The sequence below is a fragment of the Somniosus microcephalus genome, chromosome 7 (genome assembly GCF_052327205.1).
Source record: "Somniosus microcephalus isolate GS21.2 chromosome 7, FLI_Smic_1.0, whole genome shotgun sequence".
NCBI classification, from domain to species: domain Eukaryota; kingdom Metazoa; phylum Chordata; class Chondrichthyes; order Squaliformes; family Somniosidae; genus Somniosus; species Somniosus microcephalus.
Genome location: NC_140993.1, coordinates 28,090,272 through 28,104,067, shown reverse-complemented (window position 1 = coordinate 28,104,067; position 13,796 = coordinate 28,090,272). Strand labels below are relative to the sequence as shown.

The following is a 13,796-nucleotide window of genomic DNA, read 5'->3' as shown; positions in this document are numbered from 1 at the left end:
ACAATTCGGGCCAGACAAGGACCTCTGAGGTACACAGTAGATATTGGTAACAATGTGATAAGGCGTCATGCGGATCAACTGGTAGAATCAAGAGCAAGGGTCGAACCCATGGTTGCGACAGAGACAACTGTGGAAGACGTTAATGAACCTGAAGCATCTACCTCGGCAGGGACTGTACCCGATGATGACGTCCAATACATAGGAAACCAACAAGAAGAGTCACCTCAGCAACAAGAATCAGAGACCACTGAAAGGCGTTATCCAAACCGAATCAGAAGGCCTCCTGAGAGACGGAACCTTTGAACTGTTTATACCTGAAGTTATATATGTATATATGTTATTATGTTATGTTAAATGGGGATATGACTGTTAAGCTAAAAAGGGAGGATTGTGGTGTATGTAACCTGTTCCACCTTAAGAGAACTTAAGCCTGTTCCACCTTAAGAGATGTACTACTTTCTCTAGCTGCTGTATATGTAATACCGGTTGTGACCACCGGTATATAAGTACTGTGTAGTGATATTGGCCTAGAAATTCAGTTGCGTCCGCCAGCCGTTAGCGCCATAAGAGGGGTAGATTTCCAGCGCTAGGCACTTAGCGCCCGGGCGCAGGCCGATCTGCGCCTACGCCCAACTTCAGTTGACATTTAGCGCTGGCGCAAAGTGTTTGCGCCCGCTCAGCTGCGCGTGCAGCTTATGACGTCATTTCGTCGTGCAACGCTGTTTGTGCGCCCCAAACCGGAAATTCAGTGGCGCCCGCCCAATGTGGGCGTGGCGCTGTTAAGAACTGTGAAGTGGAACGCAGCAGAGGCCCTGCGGGCCTCGGGGAGCGCTAATTAAAGGGCACTTAGACTGAACTATAAAGGCCAGCCATTTTGCTGCAATGACTTTAGTGCTTTGGATTTCTGGACAGAGACCAAGGAACAGACCTTCCTGATTTGGGACAACATAGGAGAGGTATTTTTGGCTTCTGGCCAGAGCTTGGAAATTTCACTCATTGTGATTTCACTGTTTGCAAGTTTATTATGGGGGCTGCATGGGGTTCCAACCCTCAGTTCCAGCATTATGTGCGAAGGGCTCGCAGATGCTGTGTGAGAGGGCCAGCCATGCCTAGACACAGAGGGGCCATCAGGCGTCGGCAACGTAGGCCTTACCCACTCAGGGAATACCGGCAGCAGGTGTCCTATCTCACCATGACTGCCGCGCATTGTGTTAAGAGGCTGCGCTTCAGAAGGGAGGTGGTTGCAGAGATCTGCCAGCTGCTTCACAGAGATCTGCGTCCACAGCTGATGTGCAGGACGTCTCTGTCGGTGGAAGTGAAGGTCACGGTGGCTCTGAACTTTTATGCAAGCGGCTCATTCCAAGCCGCTGCTGGGGACATAGCGAACATTTCCCAGTTCGCCGTGCATCGCTGCATCCAGCAGGTCACCGATGCCCTTTTCGCAAGGAGACACCAATTCATCTCCTGCCCCATGACCCTAGAGAGGCAGGAGCAGCGTGCAGTCGGATTTGCCAGGATCGCGGACTTCCCCATGGTGCAGGGCGCCATTGACTGCACGCATGTGGCTATGCGGGCACCTATCGACAATGCCGAGGATTACCGCAACCGGATGGGCTACCATTCCCTCAATGTACAGCTGGTGTGTGACCACAGGCAGCGCATCCTAGCTGTCAATGCCCGCTTTCCAGGAAGCAGCCACGGTGCATTTATCCTGCGCCAGACTACTGTGGCTGACATGTTCGAGGCACAGCCTCCACCAAGGGGATGGCTTATTGGGGACAAGGGCTACCCTTTGTGTACATGGCTCATGACCCCGCTCCGCGCGCCCAGGACCCCTGCGGAGGAGGCATACAACGAAAGCCATCAAGCCACAAGGAACATCATAGAGCAAACGATTGGCGTCCTCAAGCAACGGTTCCGCTGCCTGGATCGATCCGGCGGATCTCTACAGTATTCGCCGGATAGAGTCTCCCAGTTCGTCGTCGTTTGCTGCATGCTGCACAACCTGGCTATCCGCAGGACTCAGGCACTGCCACCTCACGTTGGACCACCACCTCAGGAGGACGAGCAGGAGGACCATGAGGAGGAGGAGGAGGAGGAGGAGTACCAGCCCAGGAGGGAGCCACAAGGTCCAAGGGCCGTCCGCCGGCGGCTTATTGAATGACACTTCTAGGCCCCCTGTCAGGGAATGGCTTGTGGCAATGAACGCACCTGAATGCAGCCGCTCCGCAAGCCCTCTGCCGGTTAACGCAACAACCACTTGAAACATGACACCTGGACAAGCTGAATAAATAAAAAGCTTTATTGAACAAACTCAGGGCCCTTCCCACATGAAACAGAGAAACAGACACCCCCGAAAAACAGTCAAAAACATATCTCACTCCCACAACCTGGGGAGGAATAACAAAACTTGTCCATCCAATTGGCCTTCATCCTCGGCCTAACCAAGACAAACCCCCCCATACAGAACACAAACACCCCCATATAAAAAAACAGTTGCCTTCATCTTCGGCATTAGCAAAATAAGCCCCCCCCATACAGAACACAAACACCCCCATATAAAAAAACAGTTGGCAACACACTCTACTTGGTGTGCCGACAGGGCGAGTCCTTGTGCAGGCTTCTCCGGCCCCTGCCCGACCTGTTGCTCCGCCTCAACCTGGGCCCTGTGGGTGTTGCAAGGCTGGGGGAAGGCTCCTGAGGGGCACAATGCTTGACGGCAGATGCCCTTGGGGGTCGGCCTAGACGAGGTCCGGCCCTGGAGGGGCCGGCTGCTGACTGCTGCAGCTGTGGCTGGGCAGCATCAGTCTCTCCAGCAGCTCGTCGCAGCTTGGCTGGGGGAGTGGCAGTGGCGGCTGCATCAATGGGGGCAAGCTGGCTGATGCCAGGCGCTCGCTGGTCGCCAGAGACACTGGCACTCGGCCGGGCTGGCACTGCAGCAAGCGCAGCAATCTGGTGAAGGCCAGACCGCTGTGCTGCAGCAGGGCGGCGGGTGCCCTGGCGATGCTTCCGTGACACAGCGAGTGTGGCAGAAGTGAGTGCCCGAACTGCCCTGGTCTGTGCCCGCATCAGATCAGCCAGTGTCTGCACGGCACCACTCATGAACTCTCGACTCGCGTCCTGTGCTGCCGTGAGTTGGTCGACACCCCTGGCCTGTGAGTCCCCGAAATCGGCCACACTATGAGCCAGGGACTCAATGGCCTGAGGCAACTGTCCCACAACCCCCATGAACTCGTTGTGGCGCCGCTCCGAGGCCGCGGACATTTCATCAAGGGGGCGCACCTCCTGGGCGAGGACCATCTCCGGACTGGAGGCCGGACTCTCCCTCTGGGGAGAAGGCCGCCGAGCTGCCCGACCCTTCCCGCGTGCCTGGACGCCACTGGGCCCAGCAACTGCCCTCCCCTGCAACACTTCCACCCTCTGGGGAGAAGGCCGCTGTGCTGCCCGACCCTTCCCGCGTGCCTGGACGCCACTGGGCCCAGCAACTACACCCCCCTGCAACACTTCCCCCCTCTGGGGAGAAGGCAGCCGTGCTGCCCGACCCTTCCCACGTGCCTGGACACCACTGGGCCCAGGAGCTACAACCCCCTGCAACACTTCCCCCCTCTGGGGAGAAAGCAGCCGTGCTGCCCGACCCTGCCCGCGTGCTTGGACGCCACTGGGCCCAGGAGCTACACCCCCCTGCAACACTTCCCCCTGGCTCTCCTCCAGGCAAGACGTGTCCCCTCCATTGCCATCCCCTGGCGCGGATGAGGGTTCCCCCGATGTGCCGCCTTCCTCTTGGTCCTTGTCGTCCTCCTCTTCCGAGGGACTGGCACTCTCAGCTTCAGGGACCTCCTCCTCACCAGCTGAAAGCAGGAAGGCACAAGAGTAGCTTTAGAGTGAGGACAGGGCGTCAGCGAGGGAGGCATGATTGGTGGCATTATGCGCATTGGTCGGACAGTGGCAAAGGATGTAGATCTGAAGCGCAAGGGGAACGAGAGAGGTGCAAACGGTCATGTCCTTACCATTGGGGCCCAGCACAGGGTCGGCATCTCCAATAGCAACGGGGCCAACCACCCGGGCACACATGAGTCGAGCCACGCGCTCCTCCAGGTCACTGAGCTCCTGGAACTGGGCACGGCCTCCCCCGGTGACAGTCCGGCTCCTCAGATTCTGCGCCAGCTTGGCCTGCAAGAGAAAGGATGGCCTCTAAGTACAGTGTGGTGCCCTGTTGTTGTGTGCACTGCCTCCCATGGTCGAATAGCTTGGCCAGTGTGGTGCCCTGTTGTTGTGTGCACTGCCTCCCATGGTCGAATAGCTTGGCCAGTGTGTGAAGTGCAGAAAGTGCTATTGATGATCATGCCAGTGCCATAGCTGCAGGAGGAGGGCTGGCCATTAGGCCTTTGAGGTCCCTTTGCCCATAATGTGAGGTGCACATGCAAGGATGAGGAGGACACTGGAAAGGGTACTCACCTTGACCAACCGAGTGAGGTCGTTGTACTTCTTGCGGCGTTGGTCACCAGTCCTGGGGACATCGCTGTTGGCTGACACCCTCAGGGCGATTTCCCTCCAGGCTCTCCTGTACTGCCTCCTGGGAGCCTTCTTGCCACTGTCCGGGCACCAGATCTCTCTGTTCTTTTCCAACCCCCTAAGCAGCACCCTCAAAGCATGCTCTGAGAAGCGCTGCGCTCGTTCACGGGCCTTCTGCATGGCTTCAGGTGCTATTTGGGTCCACCAGCAGTGTTCAGGCCTAGCTGCAGGGCTCCACTATCCAGGGCGTGGCAGCAGACAAAGTCGACCCTTCCCCCTTTAAGAGCTGGCCGGCGTCAGGGTGTCTGCTGTCAATCAAAACATGACCGCACCTGCGCTGCGCCCGGCCTCGGCATTATCAGTCCGCACCGCCGGCTTAGCGCCTAAAGATAGGAGTGCAACGCCAGTTTCAGCGCTCGCCCAAACTCCTTGGCCAAAGCTACTGAATTTCGGCGAAGTGGCCTCCACTTTCCGGCGGGCGCTAACTTTACCGCCCGCCCGACTTTACCGCCCCAAAAGTGGCTAGACTGAATTTCTAGGCCACTGTATTTAGTATAGTCCTGACCTCCAACTAGTAAAGACCTGTTGAACTTTATTCTTGTAGTCTGTGTCAGTAATTAATCTTAATACAACTGGAACGTGGGGCAGCACGGTGGCATAGTGGTTAGCACTGTTGCCTCACAGCGCCAGAGACCCGGGTTCGAATCCGGCATCGGGTGACTGTCTGTGTGGAGTTTGCACATTCTCCCCGTGTTTGCGTGGGTTTCCTCCGGGTGCTCCGGTTTCCTCCCACAGTCCAAAGATGTGCGGGTTAGGTTGATTGGCTATGATAAATTGACCCTTAGTGTTAGGGGGATTAAATACGTGGGGTTACGGGGATAGGGTGGGATATGTGTTGGTGTAGGGGTTACAGGGATCGGGTGGGATATGTGTCGGTGCAGGCTCGATGGGCCGAAATGGCCTCTATCTGCACTGTGGGGTTTCTGTGATTTCTGTGAACACACAGACTTAACAAGAATAATACCTGGACTTCAAGGGTTAAGTTACGAGGAGAGATTACACAAATTAGGGTTGTATTCCCAGGAATTTAGAAGGTGATCTGATCGAAAATTCAAGATATTAAGGGGAACTGATAGGGTAGAGAGAAACTATTTCCGCTGGTTGGGGATTCTAGGACTAGGAGGCATAGTCTAAAAATTAGAGCCAGACCTTTCAGGAGTGAAATTAGGAAATACTTCTACACACAAAGGGTGGTAGAAGTTCAGAAACTCTCTTCAGCGAACAACAAAAGATGCTAGGTCAATTGTTCATTTTAAATCTGAGATTGATAGATTTTTGTTAACCAAAGGTATTAAAGGGATATGGGCAAAGGTTGGTTATTTATATTGAGTTAGGTCACAGATCAGCCATGATCTCATTGAATTGCGGAACAGGCTCGAGGGGCTGAACGGCCTCCTCCTGTTCCTATATTTCCAATAAAGCCTTATTATAGACATCATCAGTTGCAAAACTAATCATAATTCACATATGACTTTGCCAGCTGTAAGTTAACTAGTCGACATCATTTACAGTAATCATATTTCACTGCGATTCACAAAATAATCTCTTAATATTATGCTTTAAGCACATGTACAGGATCACAGTAAAATGAAGGTTGAAAAATTCATGGCTCCACCCATAACACAAAATACAAAATTATACACACTGGCAGAGCACAGGCACTTATTATTATCCAGTAAGTTGGTTTCCAAAGTATAACACCAGTGGTATAGGATGTGGGTCTTTGCCCATGATTCCTATTAATTGAGTTTCCAATCTGATGCAGAAAAAGGCACCTGATGAACATTTGATGGTTTCTCTCCAGGATGGAAGCAAGTTCCGATACCAAGTTAACCCATGTTATAAGAACATAAGAAATAGGAGCAGGAGTCGGCCATTTGGCCCCTCAAACCTGCTCCGCCATTCAATAGGATCATGGCTGATCTTTGACCTCAACTCCACTTTCCTGCCCTATCCCCATATCCCTTGATTCCCGTAGTGTCCAAAAAATCTATCGATCTCAACGACTGAGTATCCACAGCCCTCTGGGACATGAATTCCAAAGATTCACCACCCTCTGAGTGAAGAAATTCCTCCTCCTCTTGGTCTTATCCTGAGACTGTGCCCCCCCATTCTAGACTCTTCAGTCAGGGAAAACAATCTCTCAGCATCTATTCTGTCAGTCCCCCTCAGAATCTTAGATGTTTTAATGAGATGTTCTCCATGCATCTTTTGCCAGCTATTTATAGTACAGTGATAAGTCCCCACGCATGGTTAGGGAATGTTATTGGAATATAGAGGGTGCCTAAAATAGGTAATACATTTAAATTGTTGCTCTCTGCCGAGATCAATACTGTGTGGGCTACTGATGGCATTGCTGGAGATGCGCACAAGGTGTCTACCACCCACCACTGTAGATGTAGGAGCATTTTTTGAGCAGCGCTCTCCAAGTTGGGTGTGTGGAAGAGCTTTCAGCCAACAGAAGACAACAAAGGAGAGCGGTGAACTTGCTAAACCAAAGTCGATGAATGCGATATGGAAAACCCTCCTTGCCTGTTGCCAACTTTTACTTGTGCGTCCAGCATCCACCAAATTAGTGAAGCAAAATTGTACAATTTTCCTCCATTACCCTTGGTTTTGGGGGTGGGGGGAGGAATTTCACAGGTCTTTTGACTATATTTTCCTTCAGGAGATGAAAGCAATATGTGTCATACGTGGTCTACAGAAAGAGTGTTCAAAGAACAAAATGGGATGCAAGAGAAGGGCCATTTGGTCCATTAAGCTTGCTTCAGCATTTTCTCATGCCAGTGACGAGACACACATGTCGCTGTGGAGAGTTGTTGTTTTCATATCTTCACGTTCTTCCCTTGGAGAACAGTGTGAAGTAGTGGAAGGATTCGCACGCTGATTAACAGTCTGCAACATGAACGCTCCTTTCCTTGTCATAACCATCTTTGTACCAGCCGAATTGGGTGGTTAGTCCGATATGGCAGAAGCACCTTACGGGCTCCAACAATTAATTTGGAGGGGTGGGTGGCGGGCGGGGGAGCACCCTCACCAACCGGACGCGAGTATCCCGTTGGATGTCAACCCAGAATTCAATGTTGGAGCTCTGGTTTCCACTCACTGGGACTGGCTGAAGCGGGGTTCAAATGCTGCACCTTTTGCCTCAGAGGCGAGAATGCCACCACTAAGCCAAAGGCTCGCTCCCGTTTGCGAGCCAGCCAGGAGTCGAATCTAGAATCTTCTGCTCCATAGTCAGGTGCATTATCCATCGTGCCACTGGCCCGGCTTTCACATCCACCCCTTCGAGCTGGAATCGAACCAGTGACCCAAGGATGATTTGCTTTGCTTTCCACAACAGTCCTCTGCTCTATACCGCCCTCCCCGCTATACCGCCCTCCCCGCTATACAGTCCTCCCCTCTATGCCGCCCTCCCCGCTATACCGCCCTCCCCGCTATACCGCCCTCCCCTCTATACCGCCCTCCCCTCTATACCGCCCTCCCCTCTATACCACCCTCCCCGCCCTCCCCTCTATACCGCCCTCCCCGCTATACCGCCCTCCCCGCTATACCGCCCTCCCCGCTATACCGCCCTCCCCGCTATACCGCCCTCCCCGCTATACCGCCCTCCCCTCTATACCGCCCTCCCCGCTATACCGCCCTCCCCGCTATACCGCCCTCCCCGCTATACCGCCCTCCCCTCTATACCGCCCTCCCCGCTATACCGCCCTCCCCTCTATACCGCCCTCCCCGCTATACCGCCCTCCCCTCTATACCGCCCTCCCCGCTATACCGCCTCCCCTCTATACCGCCCTCCCCGCTATACCGCCCTCCCCGCTATACCGCCCTCCCCTCTATACCGCCTCCCCTCTATACCGCCTCCCCTCTATACCGCCCTCCCCGCTATACCACCCTCCCCGCCCTCCCCGCTATACCGCCCTCCCCGCTATACCGCCCTCCCCGCTATACCGCCCTCCCCGCTATACCGCCCTCCCCTCTATACCGCCTCCCCTCTATACCGCCCTCCCCGCTATACCGCCCTCCCCGCTATACCGCCCTCCCCTCTATACCGCCCTCCCCGCTATACAGCCCTCCCCTCTATACCGCCCTCCCCGCTATACAGCCCTCCCCTCTATACAGTCCTCCCCTCCCCTCTATACAGTCCTCCCCTCTACCAGCTCTCACTATGGCCTTGACTCACATTTGCCTAATTTCCTGAAGGTTATTTCTACAAAATTTCTTGGTGCACCACAAAGTAAATCAGTTGCTATTCTAAATAATTAATCTATGCCCACATCTCTTATTAGTCAACCCTTGTTGACACAGACTTGCCATCCATCGCTCATGAGGAAATATAATCACTTGTCTTGGTTTTCAAACACACGGGGGTAGAGTTTTCGCTCTGGGTGCAATCGGGAAATTGGGTCCAAATTCTGCTAAAAATTGTGCTGGTGAGGTCACAGTTCAAGTTTCCAATAAAAAAATCATTTGCAGAATCACAAACTTAAAATCTTCCCCACGAACCAGCGCAATCGGGCAGCGTAATAGAACGCAATCGTTTTTTTCCATTAAAAAAGCATTGATTGACGTGTTTAAGAGTGGTAACCTGGTCCACTTTTATTAATACAGCTGGAAGTGGATTTATCACAAAAAAATAAGCACTCTGAAGTATGGAGATACTCACGTCCAGTCCTTCATCTGGGAGTAACCAGAGTTAAAATCACTTTCAAAAACTATAATGCGCCATTTACTAACTTCCTTGGTGTACACTCGTTGGTTTCTTAGTAAATTAAATATTTTTTCATGAAAAAACTTTTTAAAAAGTGGCGCCTGCGCGCCTCAGAAGATGAGAGCAATTTCCCAAACCAGCGCAGTCGGCGGAAACCCGCAATGTCGGCCTGGCCAGATTTGTGAGCAGTGAATTTTAATCTTAAACCAACCAGAGAAAAAAAAATCACGGAAAACACAAGTAGTTTCGGCAGTAACTCGCTTACGTTTAAAGTTCCCCGATCTTTTTGCGCTGGTGCGGCCGATTCCGCCCGGAATTTCGCAGATATTACTAGCGGAATCTCGACCCCCCCTTCCCCCACCTATTGTAAAGGAATATATTCTGAGCAATAAATCGCAGATCTATCGGTTTGCAAAAAGCTGTTTACAAATCACAAACATCAGTTTTAGCAATTTCCTCAGTGTTGGCGACGCAGTCGGGCATTTCCTTAGTTACAGCAAAAACATCTCAGTCTGCGTTAATCTGTCTGGGACTCCGAGCCCTTTCCCCCTCATTTCCATACTTTATTGTGCAATATGTGTCCCTGTTGCAGTTGTTTCTGCTGGCATTTGGTCGCGTTAAAAAAAAAACACCCCACAGAATGTATTTCAAAAACTGCCCAGAGCCTTATGGTGTCAATTTTTTTTCTCTTCTAACATTCCTGTGCAGCAGCATTGGGAACGTTTTACTATGTTAAAGGCGCTATATAAATAAATACAAGTTGTCGTTGTTGAGATAAGTTTGCCCAGAAAATTTTAAACCAGATCCATACTGACCAGCGGAATTCTTGATCATAAGCAAAGGAAACTTAAGGAATCCAAAGCCACAATCCCCAACTCTGGCTGCTCCCCAGCCTAGTTCTTCAACAAAAATGAATATAGACATTGATTTGTGTGTGTGTGCTGTGTGTGTGTGTTGTGCTGTGTGTGTCTATATCTCACCTTCTCAGCTTGTCGAGCCAGTGTCCTTTGAGGGCTCCCAGCAGATGTGTATCAGCCAGGAACAAAGCCCTGAGGACCGGAGGAGAGGACCTGGCGTGGCCGTGCTGGGCTGCAGCTTTCAGCGGAGGCCAGTGGCATCCCACCATCACCACGTAGTAGATGCCGAGCTCGCACAACACGACCACCGCGCAGCCCAGAGCCAGCAGCTTGAGCAAGAGGCACAGCAGCAGCTCCCGGTGCTGGTGCTGGTGGTGATAATGCGACCGCCTCCGGATGACCATTGTCCGAGGGATGGACTCACAGCCCGAACGACCATCGCTCACTCCGCAACCGCAAGCCGGCTCTGGCTCCAAGCACCTCTTAAATTCAAATGACAGCGCTTAGTATTTAAGCAAATGCAGCAATTCCTTTGCAATTGGAAATAAGAATCACAGCAGCAAATTCACTTAAATGCAAACGGGAGGGAGAGGGGGGGGGAAGGAGAAAAAAATTAACCTTCGACGATTAATGTGGGGGGAAAAAACACCCCCCAGGAATGGATTTCAAATTTGCCAAAACCTGCTCAAGAGCTTCACGTCGTTAGAGGTCGCAATCGCTCTTTTTTTTTTGCAGACAGAAATATAACCTAGTTTCATTCATGTGTCACGTTTTACTAATTTTCTACCTTGGATTTAAAATGTCAGTGATTCGGGGGTTGTATAAACTTTCGATTTTATCTTACTTTAAAAAAAAATCTAGCATCTGCACATACTTTAGGTCTACAGCAGTTAACTTCCTGTTGTCACATTTTTTGAGACATCTCTTTGGATTAAAAATTCCTATGCCTGCATTTATAATCCCAATCCCTCTACACCGCTATCCCCCACCAGGGCGGCCTGAGGGCGCCCCACTTCTTCCATGAACAGAGGCCCAACTAGTCCCCATCCGCCACCACCTTCCTCCTCCTGGCTGGACTTGTTCTCACATTGAACAACTTCTCCTTTGACTCCATTCGCTTCCTCCAAATAAAAGGCGTTGCTATCTATCTTAGCTCTGCCTGCCTTTTTGTGGGATATGTGGAACATTCTTTGTTCCAGTCCTACTCAGGTCTCCCACCCCCCTAATGTCTTATCACATGGTTTGTCACATGGTTTGGTATGAGCATGCTCAGTTCGCTCTCGCCCAGTAAAGCAAGCACATGGACTTGCAACTCATTATATTCTACCCACATATATTCCATTTTGGCGACGAGGATGGGATCCCAAAGCCAATTTTAGGAATCATGGAAGGGCACAGTGTTCAACCTTCGAGTGGAAAAGTTTACGGTGAATTTGTGACACTTAAACTGAATTTATGCAATGTTTTACTGTTAATGCTGATGCAGAATTGTCTGCGCTTCGCCTTCGTGTGTATATATACACAGCATCAGCGGCATTGATTCTCACGGGTACACAGGTAGCGTGCTGAGTCACTGCTCGACGGGATCGGGACAATCATGGCCACGCCTATGGGATTCATCGGAAGCCTCGGTGTGTATGACCGAGCTCACGGACCATTCAGTTCTTACATTGAGCGGATGGAGATGTTTTTTAAGGCCAATAATATTATTGAAACCAAAGGTGCAGATGAGAAAGGTCAAGCTCAAAATAAAGTAATTCGTGAATGGAAGAAAGCAATTTTTCTAACGGAGATCGGGCCAGATGTCTACAGAACATTGATAAACCTACTCACACCAGGGAAAGCGAAGGATGCGTTATTTGAAGACATTGTCGAGAAACTCGAGGACCATGTCAACCCAAAGCTATTAGAAATAGCAGAGAGCTGTAAGTCTGGTACCAGAAACCAAAAACAAAGTGAAACCATCAGTGAGTACATTGACGCTCTTAAGAACCTGTCTTTGCATCGTAACTTCAGCACAGTTTTGGATCGTGTGTTGTGAGATAAGTTTGTGTGTGGACTGGTGGATGAGCGCACACAGTCCAAGTTACTGAACACTCCGAACCTAACGTTTGACGTAGCATGCAAAATGAACCTATCTATGGAGATGGCGTCGTAAGAATGCTAGGGAGCTCCGTCCAACTCAAGTGACTAGTGCAGCAGAGGTCTACAGTCACAAAGCCACCCCCGAACCTAAAGCTGTGATACTGGGTCAAAAGCATGTCGGTGAGAGCAGTTCAGTGAACTGTTATCGCTGCAATGGAAATCACTCACCACAGTCCTGCCAATATAGAAATGCGAAGTGTTTTCACTGCCAGAAGCAAGGCCATATTTCAACAGCTTGCAGAGCTAGATCTAAAGCAGGAAGTAAGAACCATTCAAGTGGCAATGCAAAGCAGCGACAACAAAAGGGAGGAATTCATAATACTGAAGTGAAACACATGGGTTCAAATACTACAACTGAACGTACCATAGATGAGTTGAGATCTATCTTCGCATGTCATGGCTTACCTGAAGAGCTTGATTCTGACAAATGGCCCTCAGTTCCATTCTGCTCTATTCCAAGAGTTCATGAAATGGAACGATATCAAACACACTCTCGTTCTACCATATCATCCAGCTTCAAACGGAGCAGCTGAAAGGTCAATCAGAATAGTAAAAGAAGCTCTCAAAAAGCAAGTGTTGCTGGGTTCTTTGGGACTCAGCATGAAGAACTACTCCGCACACTACAACTGAGTCTTGTTCATCCAAATTCGGCCTCAAGAGTTAAACAGAAACAGTTGAGTCAGAAATGTTATTATAACAGCAATCAGAAAGAACGCAGTTTCAGACAAAATGAGTGTGTTTGTGTTCTCAGTCCCTCTGGCAAGTCGAGTTTACACAAGTGGGATATAGGAACCATTGTAGAGGTTGGTTGGAACCAAGAGATATTTGGCTGAAATTGGTGACGACACCCGAAGGGTTCATGTAGATCAAAGGATCTCTGCTAGAGATGAACCAAGAGGTGATCTTGAACCACTTGATCAGGAACACATACATGAGTTTGACTCCATTCAGACTACAGAAACTGAAGTACCAGGGTCAAACAAATCTGAGATAGTTCGGAACTAGAACAACACAGCCCGAAAACTGGTTCAACACCAAAACCTTCTTTAAGGAGATCAGGAAGGCTCCGCAAACCTGTTATTAAACTGGATTTATAGTTCATTTGTAGGATTTGTAGTTCATTTAAAAGAAAATAATGCCAGGAGTTTTTGTTATGTGGTACATGTAATGCTGGGAAGTGCAGGAAAGTGGAGATGAGATAGAAGATCAGCCCTGATCTTATTGAATGGCAGAGCAGGCTCAAGGGACCAAATGGCCTACTCCTGCTCCTATTTCTTATGTTCTTATGTAAAAAAAACACCTCTCAGATTTGTCAAACACCTGCCCTTTTATGTCCTCCCTTCCCACCGTCCAGGGCTCCAAACACCCCTTCCAGGCGAAACAGCGATTTACTTGTACTTTTTTCAATTTAGTATACTGTATTCGCTGCTCACAATGCGGTCTCCTCTATATTGGAGGGACCAAATGCAGATTGGGCGACCACTTTGGGGAACACCTCCGTTCAGTCCGCA

General features: G+C 50.5%; 1 protein-coding gene across 2 annotated transcripts in view; it reads right to left on the bottom strand.

Moving 5' to 3' along the window:
• The window catches only part of mppe1 (metallophosphoesterase 1), a 107,353-nt gene extending 96,669 nt beyond the window's left edge, over positions 1-10,684 (bottom strand). Inside the window, exon 1 of one of the 2 annotated variants that reach the window (XM_085992351.1) lies at positions 10,264-10,684. In XM_085992351.1, coding sequence (XP_085848477.1) covers positions 10,264-10,544 — 281 coding nt within the window. In that variant the 5' untranslated portion in view covers positions 10,545-10,684. The remainder of the gene's footprint in view (positions 1-10,263) is intronic. The other variant, XM_085992350.1, reaches the window with a different exon arrangement.
• Between the last annotated feature and the right edge of the window lie 3,112 nt (positions 10,685-13,796).